The following is a 12,533-nucleotide window of genomic DNA, read 5'->3' as shown; positions in this document are numbered from 1 at the left end:
AAGGAGCCTAAGAATAAACTACCTATCGGAAGTTGCTCACCTTGAGCCATCTTAATAGCAAAGGGAATCACAAAAGGCTTCAACAAGTTTCCACTGTCTTCAAAAACGTCTCTGGACAACCATAAACATAAGAAAGCAGCAATGGGTAACATACCGTCGATGGGTTTATCAAAAACCTCGTCTTTGGCCCACCAGTGTGTCAACCATAAACATAAGAAAGCAGCAATGGGTAACTACCAGCCTTATTCGCTTTCTCCATTGTAGCTGTCAAGACATGAGAAACGGCGGTCTCCTCATCTGCAAGATCCCCAGGAAGATTGCCCGTGATCGGGAGATGTATTAGAGCCTCCACGTCTTCCAAGGTAATGGTAAACTCTCCCCATCTACATATGAAAGTGTGAGTGGGAATGCACCATCGAGCAAACAGCCACAATACCACTTGCGTCATGATAAATGAACAACTATCCAAAAGCTTGAATAGCTCTCGTCACCTGTGCCTGGTCGAGCATAGTCCTCACATGAGGAAAACCCAACATATGCCTCGCCCAGCCGAAAAATTTATCCAAAGGTCGTCGAGAAAGCTTAAACTCTATGATTGATGAGGAGAAGATCCCTCGTTCAAGAAAAAATCGAATCACTGTCTTAGGAGTCACCAATTTCTTTTGAGTAACAGTTCTGGGATTTATCAAAAGACGATACACTGGGGATTTCAAATGTTGCTCAGCTCCTGGAATATCTTTTTCAAAGAATACATCATCTATGTTCGGGACATTCTTAATCCCAGGGATTTCGTCTTCGTCTCCCCCAACGTAAGTTTCATCCATGCATGTCTCATCTCTGTAGATACCATCATCAATGCACATCTCTTCCCTCGAGGCGTCGTCAGCTTGGGAATGGTCATCTTTGCTGAGTAGCTGAAAATTCTACTTCAGTACGTCGTCCAGATATAAATCAAGGAAATACAAGAAAAAATGGTAACTCTTAACTCTTACCTTTTATACTTCCACTAACGATAGTGATAGTAATGCTAAAGTTAACACCTCAAAATCGTTCGTCTCTTCGAAACCTGCGATAATGAACGAGACTTTATTAATTTCCGAGACTGATTTTCATGAAATCGCGTATACAATTTTCATAATGTGAACATTCACACAACTGACCTATGAAGTTAATAACAATAAAATATTTCATCATAAATATATTGTCTATCTTCGAAGGTTCCTCAAAACACACGTTTTGATTTTTTTTTTTTTCAAAACAGCAATTAATGCAACGTGCATATATAAATTCCCAAGGATTTTTATCTAATGAAAAAAATTCATGCAAATAAAATATACCATCATATTTTGCACAATATATGTCACGACTGCATATAAAAAAAACTATTTTTCCTTCCTATCGTCGTTATTTGTCTTTAAAACGAAGGTTTATTTCAAAATATTGTGAAAGCTCACATCTCATACATATGATAAAGTTTTGTATTTACATGAAACCTCATAAGCAAAATTTTATCACTGGACACAAGTTCATCATATGAATTTCCCTTCGAGTCGTCGTAATTTGCCTTTAAAACGAAGGATTATTTCGATTTCGTGAAAATTTACTCCTTTTATGATAAAACCGTGGTACACATGAAAGCTCATACACTAAGTTTTATCACTGACCTAAGTTCATATATTAAAAAAAATCTCTCCTAAATCAGGGATTATAGTTAGTTTTCAAAACTAACGATCGAACGAACATACGTTTTCAAAAACGAGGGTTTTCATAAAACTCATACCAATATATACACACATGTATATGGTTTCATCATGATCAAAACATGAAAAACTCATGAAGGTCACAACATCTGCAAACATCAAAAAAAAAAAAAAAAACGAACGCACCTGGTCGGCCAGAAGTTGGCCGGCGGCAACGACGACTTACGGCGGCGGCGATCAGGTGGCGGCGGAACTTCAAGCTGCTGGCGTGAAGGTGGAGAGGTGACGGAGAGCTGGACGTGGAGAAATTAAAAAAAAAAGGGATTAATTCCTTTTATGCAATTTTTTATTTCCAAAACCTAATTTTCCAAGGATTTCCTTATTGGGCCCGTCCCGCGAATCCTGACCAACCACGGACTCGTCGTCCAAACCAGCGGTTCAACACCGATTTATGCTCACCAAAAGACACTCCAATCATGAAATTGAAGCTTTCATCAAGTCGTGGTCTGCTCATGCACTCTAAATCCGGTAACGTCTCAACTTACGACTAAATTCAATTACTGGTATTGTTATTTATGGCCGGAAAATCACCATTTAATGCTGACTGAGGATCACAAATTTCCTCAGTAAGCAGGGGACTTAATGTAGATGGTGTATTTTCGACAAGGGATAAAATCGTAAACTCATAATTATACGAAGCTCTGATCCAGCAATCAGATGTGAGTATTGAGACACGGGTCTCTCATCGAATTCTCAATGGAGAGTACTTTCTCTCGGAGTACATGTAGATATGTAGTCTGATGTGTTGTAAAAGTGGTAAGTATAGTATCGTTCAAACTCGGACTTGTAAGATTCGATTTCCGACTTAATAAAATATATACAATAAAGTTGTCACAGTATCGAGAGGTACTGAGACTCAGGATTCCACCAAATTCCATCCATGTGATTCAAATAATAATTCTAGACATTTATATCTCAAAAGATAACACTTATAGACTCTTATTCTTTGCCGAGATAGATTTTATAAAGCATTAGATGTAAATCACAAGCATGGCGCATCAAAAGTACTTAGACTAAGCATGTGACATCAAACAAAATCACAACTAATCAACTAAAAATCATAATTCAATTCAAATCAATGCAAAAAGTCATATAAAGAATTAATAGAATTACCACAGTGATGAAAAAAGGCTTCCTCCATCATCCCAGTGTTGGGGTTTAGCTCCTCGTATTAATCATGGTCTCAAAATATGTATTTAAATCTCAAACGATGATTAAAAGATTGAAAAGTAGTAACACAGACTGTTTAAAACGTTATATTGGCGTTACAAAGAAGCTGTTACAATGGACTGACTGTTACAGAGGGTTTGAAAGTAACACCGTTGCGAATTTGAGACGCTGTTGTTATTTGCAACTTTGTTCTTCAGCACCAGCAGCAGCAGCAGCGGACTCCCTGCAACTCGATCTCTAGAGCTCTGTGGTGATCTAAAGCTCTCTGAAACTCGTCCAACTTCTCCCCAAACTCCAGATCCTCCTTCTGGGACTCGTAGCAACTCCTTATATACACAAAAACCTAATCGAATCCGAGTATATCTCGGATTATTCTTTTCTGCCAAGTTACGGATAATGGATTTTTCATGTATTCTCGCGGTTTCTTTTGTGTCCTGATGTGTTTAGAACTCTTCCATGATGTCCAAGGAATCATCCTAGCCATTGGTACACTTTTAATACCTCACGTAATCTCTTCCTCCAATCAATAGAACCCGTGAAGCCCTATTTTTCTTGTTTTGATTAAAACTCGATTTCCAAACAATTTGGGTACAAAACAATGATCATAATAGGCCTGTTTTGGTCCAAGGAAGATACCTACCAAGTTTCAGCGATTGAATCGCCCTAGAACTCGATCAAATCTTCTCCCAAAATTCAAAAGATGTGATGAACACTTTCCCGCCAATTTCAAAATTCAAAAGGTGAAGGTGACCTCCCCCTTATCCAGTTCCGGTGTCCCTTTAGCACATGCCCGAAATGGGTTACCCCTTATACATAGTGAGAGTCCGAATAACACTTGCCCCTTGGATGCCTTTACTAATTTTTCTGGGATATTTTCAACACTTTTTCAGGGTTCCTCCGGGGTATTTCTGGGGTGCTTCCAACATACTTCTGGTACGTTATCTACGGAGGTTCAAATGCCACATTTTGAGCCAATTTCGCCGCAAAAGCTTATTTCTCCAAAAACACCTACAAAGACATAAAATAACCAAATAAGTACAAAATCGAGCACTAACAATATATACAATTGGGACAAATTAGACACATAAATGCGTCTATCAAATACCCCCAAACTTATTATTTGCTAGTCCCGAGCAAATCAAAACTACAAAAGAAAATCCTAACGCACTGACGCAGGCATCGTCGATTGCATTTAGCGTATGCAATAAGCCTTTAAACCCCTAGGTGGCCCTAGTGGCCGAGTTATAGTCTCGGGAGGGCTTACCAGAGGTATACCCACAAAACCTTTATACTCCAGACCCTAGCTATCTACGCAGACCTTGGAAATCACTAAAGAATCTCCTTGGTTGGCATACTTATTGATTACGGGAGGAAGTACCCTGATGCGAAATTCCAATTGATGTACACGAGTTTACACTCAAGCATACTAAAATTCATATAAAGTGACAGAGCTCTACTCAGATAGTCGCACTATGGACATCAATATCCGGAGTCAAAACTAATCACATGGATAGATCAAGAAGATGGATATAGAAAAAACATAGATGGTTTTGATGTTTACTAAGTGAATGTCGTTTCCCATATCTGTATGAAGGCCTCCGCCAAAATGAACCTATCCTAATGGATTGAAATACTAGTCTGATTAATATCAACACACTGGCATATACAAGGAAACCAGTGGTCGATAACCTAACTCTAGGTCAACACAACTGGCATATACAAGGGTACCAGTGGTCGACTTTATTGAATTTATTCCTTTTGGTCAAATGGTTTGGTCTCAATTTCTCTTCTTTTTTTTTCAACTTTTTTTTTGGTATCTCAATCACTCTAATTCACCCTAGCATTGGTAACAACTTGAATCGTGGACCCCACCTATCACTTAGAGAAACATAGTTTAAAAAATAAAAATAGAAGTGAAAGGGACTCAACGAGATATGGTGAAACTATCATGTTATTTCTAACACCTGCGCTCTGTGCTTTTATGAATAGACTCTTCTAGATGTTTCCATATAATCAGATTGGTTCCTCAACTCCTACGATCAAAATGCTTCCATCCACTTAGATTAGTTAGTGCAATCCTTAATAGGCATAAATTTCTAAGATCTGGAGTTTATTTATTCATACTGCAACTAAAAAGTTTCTCCCATACCCCCAAACTTAAATCTAACATTGTCCTCAATGTTCTAAAGATGAAATTAAAAGCATGAACAAGGAGAAACTGTTACCATTTGAAGCAAAAGAGATAAGGAAAGATATTACCGTGTCGCATGAATGTTGGGTTACCTCCCAAGAAGTGCTAAGTTTAAAGTCTTCAGCCAGACTAAGAAAGGATTAGTCACCTCATAGGATCATAAAGTAATAGCCGAAATTTTTGTGGGTCATCAAAACCAAATAGAGTTATCACAAATAAAAGGAATCTGCAACCTGTCAAGAAAATAAACAAATAAAGCACACCCTTGTCTAGTTTCCTGTTTAAGACAACTACATCTAGTTGTGGTTCAGGTTCTATAACTGGGTCCAAATAAAATATTTTCATGGGTTGGAATTCCTCAAAGCTAAGATCCGGTTCAGGTATTAGATTCTGAAGAAACTCAAGTAAAAATTTAAAAGCACATAATAATAACCTGAATAATTGAGGATCCTTAAAGTCAATCAGTTTTGACTCACACAATCGACCACGATGAAACTGGTGGTCAATCTTAAGCAAATGTATCGACCCTAATCTCTTAAAGTAATTAGGTTTAGTCTCAAAACTAAATAATTGACACATCTGAAATTTATACGCTCCCACAATTGGTTGAAAAATATTTGGTGGGAAAACAAAGTCAATCTGGATATCATAGCCTGGGTAAACCACATCAACCAGAGGATGGGTTTCTAACAACTGAACTTCCTTATGGACATCACTAGGTTCAGGAAAACGTGTATGAAGATAATCTTGTAAAATGGCTGAGGCACATATGTCAAGTCCCAAGTGAGGGACCTTTCTAATAGTTAAAGCACATGGAGAATGATAATCACCCCCAAACTTAGAGTTTTTAGTGTCTCTAGAAAGACTAGTCACAACTTCCCTAATTTTAAGGTCATCTGATTCCTGAAAATGGTCAATTGATTCTTCTAAGTCAGGTTCATCCTCACTCATCTCTACGAGTTCACTTTCTTTGTCTAAGACTAATGTTTCTAAATCGCTAGACTCTAAAAAATATTCTCAGAAAAAACTCGTTCCTCTTAACCAATATTAGCTTCGTAATCAAAAGGAAATACTACATCGTCTAAAACGGGGGTATCTCTAGTTAAATCCTCGTCCTTTTGAATAGGTGAATAATTATTAAAATTACTTGGATTTGAACTAGAAACATTATCATTATTAAGCTCAATTGGAGTAACAAATTCCTGATCATTATGCCTACTTATTTCAAATTCTTCATCAATACTATCCTCATCATAATCATCATTATAATAACATAAAAATGGTTGAACCTCATCTAAACAAGTAGTGTTACCAATTTTATCCTCGTCATCTTGATTATGTGAATAACTATCTTCATTTTCAAAGGTACTATTGGAAACACTATATTGGAAATTAAGAGCACTTATGTTCTGGGCCTCTAACAAAATATTTTGAGTCAACTTACATGACTTCCTGATTGAATCTAGGAAAGAAAGTTCACTCGTTTCATTGCTTTCGTCCATAACTAAGTTATTCATTTCTGCTAACTTACGTGTCGACTCAGCTAACTTACGTGTTGACTCTAGTAGAGAGGAATTTTGCTCGTATGATCGGTTGGCGTGTGGATAGTAATTGGGCTCACCATGGTATGGACCATAACCTTCAAAAGGCTGATGTTCCCAACCATTATTCACACTATGGTCAAATTAGTAACGTCCATTTTGAAACTCAGTCTGATATTCGTTATATTGGCTATTGTAATACCAGTTCGACATTCTATTGCAGGGGTGTGAGTTGTCATACAAAATAAAACCTGACAGGGGATTCGTGGGTGGATAGAATCTTACCTCCCGTACCAGAAGGGCGATGAACCGTTGAAGTCGACTCAGGCCACCGACTCCGATGTCAGTATACGAACCCGAGGGGCCGAGACAGTATCGTAATTGTCGTCCTTCCCTGCAAACAGTTGATATTTAATTTTGACCCTTCCTTAGGGTTTTAAAAAAATAATGTCCAAGAATGTCCAAAAAATAAAAATGTCCAAAAAAGGAAAAGAAAAATTACAAAAACAACACCCTATTTACAGTTCTTAAAAATAAAACAAAATAACTATATACAAAATCTTATTCTTCACTCCTTTCGGATTCCTCTTTTCTTTCCTTCTTTGGCGATGCTTTCCTTTTATAACACTTTTTCTTCCCTTGTAGCTTCGCTCCAAATCTGAAAAGAATCGAAAAATACCAAAACGCGTAAAAAAGAACAAAAAATTCTAAAATAAATAAAATAAATCTAAAACCTAATACAATTCCGCGTCGGCGGCCCCAAAAATTGATGTGTTGTAAAAGTGGTAAGTAGAGTATCGTTCAAACTTGGACTTGTAAGATTCGATTTCCGACTTAATAAAATATATAAAATAAAGTTGTCACAGTATCGAGAGGTACTGAGACTCAGGATTCCACCAAAATCCATTCATGTGATTCAAATAATAATTCTAGACATTTATAGCTCAAAAGATAACACTTATAGACTCTTATTCTTTTCCGAGATAGATTTTATAAAGCATTAGATGTAAATCACAAGCATGACGCATCAAAAGTACTTAGACTAAACATGCAACATCAAACAAAATCACAACTAATCAACTAAAAATCATAATTCAATTCAAATCAATGCAAAAAGTCATATAAAGAATTAATAGAATTACCACAATGATGAAAAAAGGCTTCCTCCGTCATCCCTGTGTTGGGGTTTAGCTCCTAGTATTAATCATGGTCTCAAAATATGTATTTAAAGCTCAAAAGATGATTAAAAGATTGAAAAGTAGTAACACAGACTGTTTAAAACGTTATATTGGCGTTACAAAGAAGCTGTTACAGAGGGTTTGATGTAACACCGTTGCGAATTTGAGACACTGTTCTTATTTGCAACGTTGTTCTTCAGCACCAGCAGCAGCAGCAGCGGACTCCCTGCAACTCGATCTCTAGAGCTTTGTGGTGCTCTAAAGCTCTCTGAAACTCGTCCAACTTATCCCCAAACTCCAGATCCTCCTTCTGGGACTCGTAGCAACTCCTTATATACACAAAAACTTAATCGAATCCGAGTATATCTTGGATTATTCTTTTCTGCCAAGTTACGGATAATGTATTTTTCCTGTATTCTCGCGGTTTCTTTTGTTTCCTGATGTGTTTAGAACTCTTTTATGATGTCCAAGGAATCATCCTAGCCATTGGTACACTTCTAATACCTCACGTAATCTGTTCCTCCAATCAACAGAACCCGTGAAGCCCTATTTTTCTTGTTTTGATTAAAACTCGATTTCCAGCCAATTTGGGTACAAAATAATGATCGCCCTAGAACTCGATCAAATCTTCTCCCAAAATTCAACAGATGTGATGAACACTTTCCCGCCAATTTCAAAATTCAAAAGGTGAAGGTGACCTCCCCCTTATCCAGTTCCGGTGTCCCTTTAGCACATGCCCGAAATGGGTTACCCCTTATACATAGTGAGAGTCCGAATAACACTTGCCCCTTGGATGCCTTTACTAATTTTTCTGGGATATTTTCAACACTTTTTTAGGGTTCCTCCGGGGTATTTCTGGGGTGCTTCCAACATACTTCTGGTACGTTATCTACGGAGGTTCAAATACCACATTTTGAGCCAATTTCTCTGCAAAAGCTTATTTTTCCAAAAACACCTATAAAGACATAAAATAACCAAATAAGTACAAAATCGAGCACTAACAATATATACAATTGGGACAAATTAGACACATAAATGCGTCTATCATAGTCTCACGACTGGACAACGACATATCTCATGAATACTGAACACTTTTCAGTGATTATTTCTATATAAGATCACGAGATGGACGGCTCCTAAGCAACTTGCTCTGCTAGTATAGAGCAATAACGTCTTCAGGAACAAACAATGAGTTTACCATGACTATATAAAGGATATGACTTACCGATAAGCTCATATCGGGATAATTAATGCTCCTAAACAGCTTGCTCTGCTAGTATAGAGCCATAAAGTTAATTATTCCTAATTAAGATTAATTATGCCGTGACATTCACTACTGAATTCCCAGAATAATCTATAATTGCTCCTATTCCATGGTCGAATCCACGACTGGTCCCATGGAATGGGAATAACAATTGCTCATATTCCATGGTCGAATCCACGACTGGTTCCATGGAATGGCAATAAATAATTGTTCTGATTCTATGATCGAATCCACGGCTTGATCTCATAGAATAACAATAACTATATTATCTCATTACTCCGATTTCATGATCGAATTCATAACTGGTCTCATAAATGGTAATAGATAAATCTTAATTACTCCGATTGTATGGCCGAATCTACGGTCCCATGGAATGGTAATGCTCACTTTATTATTCTGAATTCGTAGTCGAATCCTCAGCTGATCCTATGAATTAAAAATAAACATCTTATTACTCAGTTTTGTGAATTATTCTCCAGTGAATTCCACAATTAATAATAAATAATCAACAACCGGGCGTCTGAGCTACCTCTAAGTAAGCCCCGATTTATATAGTGAAAGTGTATTCAATGACAATGCACTAACAGTCACCGCACGAACGAGTATTTCAAATTACAACGAAACGATGAACCTATGCAAAATAGGGAAGAAAATAATAAATAATTAAAAATATTGACCAGGATGCTGGGAGCACGGACACACGACCAACCGACCGTGTCATGGTCAATCCCACGCCAGATTTATATTTTAATGCATTTTTATTATTTTCCAGGATTTGATGAAAATTCTCTCGTTTTATCAAATCTCCTTCTTCTCGAGGAAACTCCTCGGCTTCATGGTGTTTTCATAAACCCATGAAAATAATATAAAATTAAAGAAAAATAGTGTGGGGCGTGACCATTGCCAACCGTCCATGCCTTGGTCCTAGCCGGCCCCACACCTTACGGTTCCTCATTATTTTATTATTATTATTATTTTCTCTGATTTCATGAAAAAACTCCTTGATTTCATGGTATTTTGCAAAAACTAGGAAATAAATATATAAAATTATGAAAAAACTCGTGGGATCGGGCCCTAGACGGCCGGCCATGCCCTAGCCGGTCCCACACATCCCTTTATTTTATTATTATTTTATGTTCCTTGAATTTATCAAATTCCTTGATTTCATGGTATTTCCCTCAAATCATGAAAAAATACCTAAAAAATATTAAAAATTATGAAAACTTATGGGACCGGGCCCTAGCCGGCCGGCCATGCCTCCCACGGCCCCACACGCCCTTGTTTTTATTATTTTAATATTTTTGGCTTCCTTGAACTCATGAAACTCCTTCACTTCATGGAAACTCCCTAAATTCATCAAAACTCTTTAAATCCATGATATTTTTCATAAAATCATCAAAATATTATAAAATTAAGGAAAAGGCACCACGGGACCGTGCCCGCGACCGGCCGACCATGCCTTGGCCTCGGCGATCCCACGCCTCCTCGTTCCTTATTTTATAATTATTTCCCATCATCTCATGGTGTTTTCCTCAGTTTCATCGAAACCATAATTTTGGCATATTTTCTCAAATGGATGCTCAATTGCATGCCAGAAAATATCAAAATTCTCAGGACTGAGACGCAGACGCCTTGGCTCTTTGGCTTACAGAAGCCGGTCCCATCAAGTTTCACAATTTTGATCTAATTTGCACAATTGCACGAATTAAGTCCAAGACTCTTCCAAACACTTTGGATTTTCATGAAGTGATCGTCATTCGATCCCGTGAAGTAACTCTCATCCGGGGAAGTAACTTTTTTAATAGTCATCTCAGTCACCAGCTTAACCGTCTCCATGGTGAAGACGACAATGATAATTTAGCTGTTACCGAGGTGGAGCAGTGTCTCTTTTTTGCTTGTCGCATTCTGGACACCGACGTTTACAATACACAGAGGACAACTAAGTGATAGTATTATAGGATCTATCATCCTCCTATGCACGATCAATATGTATCTGAGCACATAGTTGGCTCCTGCAACGGTTTGGTTTGTGCACTTAAACTACACAATACAATTCTAGATCCCATCTACATTTGTAATCCCCTTACTAGAGAATATGTTTATCTTCCTCAACTAGTTGTAAAGAAAGAAGTTGCCGAGCCTTATCGTATAATCGAAGGTGAGGTTGGCATGCATGGCCAAACAACATGTGGATTTGGGTATGTTCGGTCAACCAATGAGTACAAGGTTATTAGGATTCATTACATAGACTATGAAGGAGGAGAAGTCGAAGTATACACACTTGGAAGTGGTTGTGGGTGGAGAGCCATAGGTAGAGTTTCCGATGTACTTTCGGGGTCAAGCGGGGGTCGGGGTACCTACGCAAACGATGTTATTTATTGGATTTTGAGCAGCAAAGTGGTGGCCTTTGACTTGGTTCATGAGGAGTTCCGTTCGTTATGTGTCCCTTGTTGTATGCACAACCTTCGGTATCAAGATAGATTTGGACTTGTAGTACTAGGAAGGCATTTGTGTCTTTACATAGATGATATAAAAGTACGTGTGAAAATCTGGTCGTTGATGGAAAGTACGGACTCGGAGACCTGGCGTATGGAGTGTGATATAGATTACAAATCCGTAAGAGGTTCTGGTGCAAGGAAGTTGCAGCCTATTTTACTTGGGAAAAACGGAGGAATTGTACTCTTATTTGCTGCATCTGTGTTATATTCTTATGACCCGAAAACAACATATTTGAAGATGATATCCAACAAAGCATCAGCAGATTATTTCAAACACGTCGAAGCAGCTGCTCACATAAATATGTTTGCATCATTGGAAGCTACGGGAGAAAATTCAAAAAAATACACGGTTCGTCCACGCCGGTGGGATGATGTTATCGAGGAGTTAGACCGAGTTTCTCTTGAAGAGGAAGTTGATACGACGCGTTTCAGACTCAAGTAATCAGCACATGATAACGACACTCCGAGCTGACATAATCGTTTGTTTAGCATTAGTTTTCTATTTTTAATGTATTGTATTATATGTCTCTCACTAGGATTCCGTTCTCATTGCTAAACTAGGTGATTTCCTTTTCAAGTTCTAGTTTACATGATTTCTTTTTTTCGGTTTTGGTGTTGTTTTAGCAATCATTGAAGCCTATAAATAAGAACAAGGCTTAGCATTGTAGAAAAGCACATCCGTCGAAACCCCCATTTTAGTTGTAATTTACATTATCTTAAGTTTATAATTACTTTCCAACATTTCTACTCAAAAAAAAAAAAAAAAAAACAAAAACTAGATTTTCTTACTTTTTGGTTTTCAGCTGAATCTGTTATAGAGTGCAAATTATTTTGTAAGAAATGGGCAACTCTCATCTGCGGAAGTAACTTTGCTAATATGCACTTCATTCGTCAACTTAACCGTCTATCTATATGATGAAAAGTAACGACT

General features: G+C 37.6%; 1 protein-coding gene across 1 annotated transcript; it reads left to right on the top strand.

Annotated features, from left to right (window-relative positions):
* The first annotated feature begins 11,273 nt into the window (after positions 1-11,273).
* LOC113328068 (F-box/kelch-repeat protein At3g06240-like) lies at positions 11,274-12,044 on the top strand. Its single transcript, XM_026575159.1, has one exon. The coding sequence runs from the start codon at positions 11,274-11,276 to the stop codon at positions 12,042-12,044; it is 771 nt and encodes a 256-aa protein (XP_026430944.1).
* The last annotated feature ends 489 nt before the right edge of the window (positions 12,045-12,533 follow it).

Source organism: Papaver somniferum, unplaced genomic scaffold (genome assembly GCF_003573695.1).
Source record: "Papaver somniferum cultivar HN1 unplaced genomic scaffold, ASM357369v1 unplaced-scaffold_107, whole genome shotgun sequence".
Classification (NCBI taxonomy): Eukaryota; Viridiplantae; Streptophyta; class Magnoliopsida; order Ranunculales; family Papaveraceae; genus Papaver; species Papaver somniferum.
This window is presented reverse-complemented; position numbering and strand designations above follow the sequence as displayed.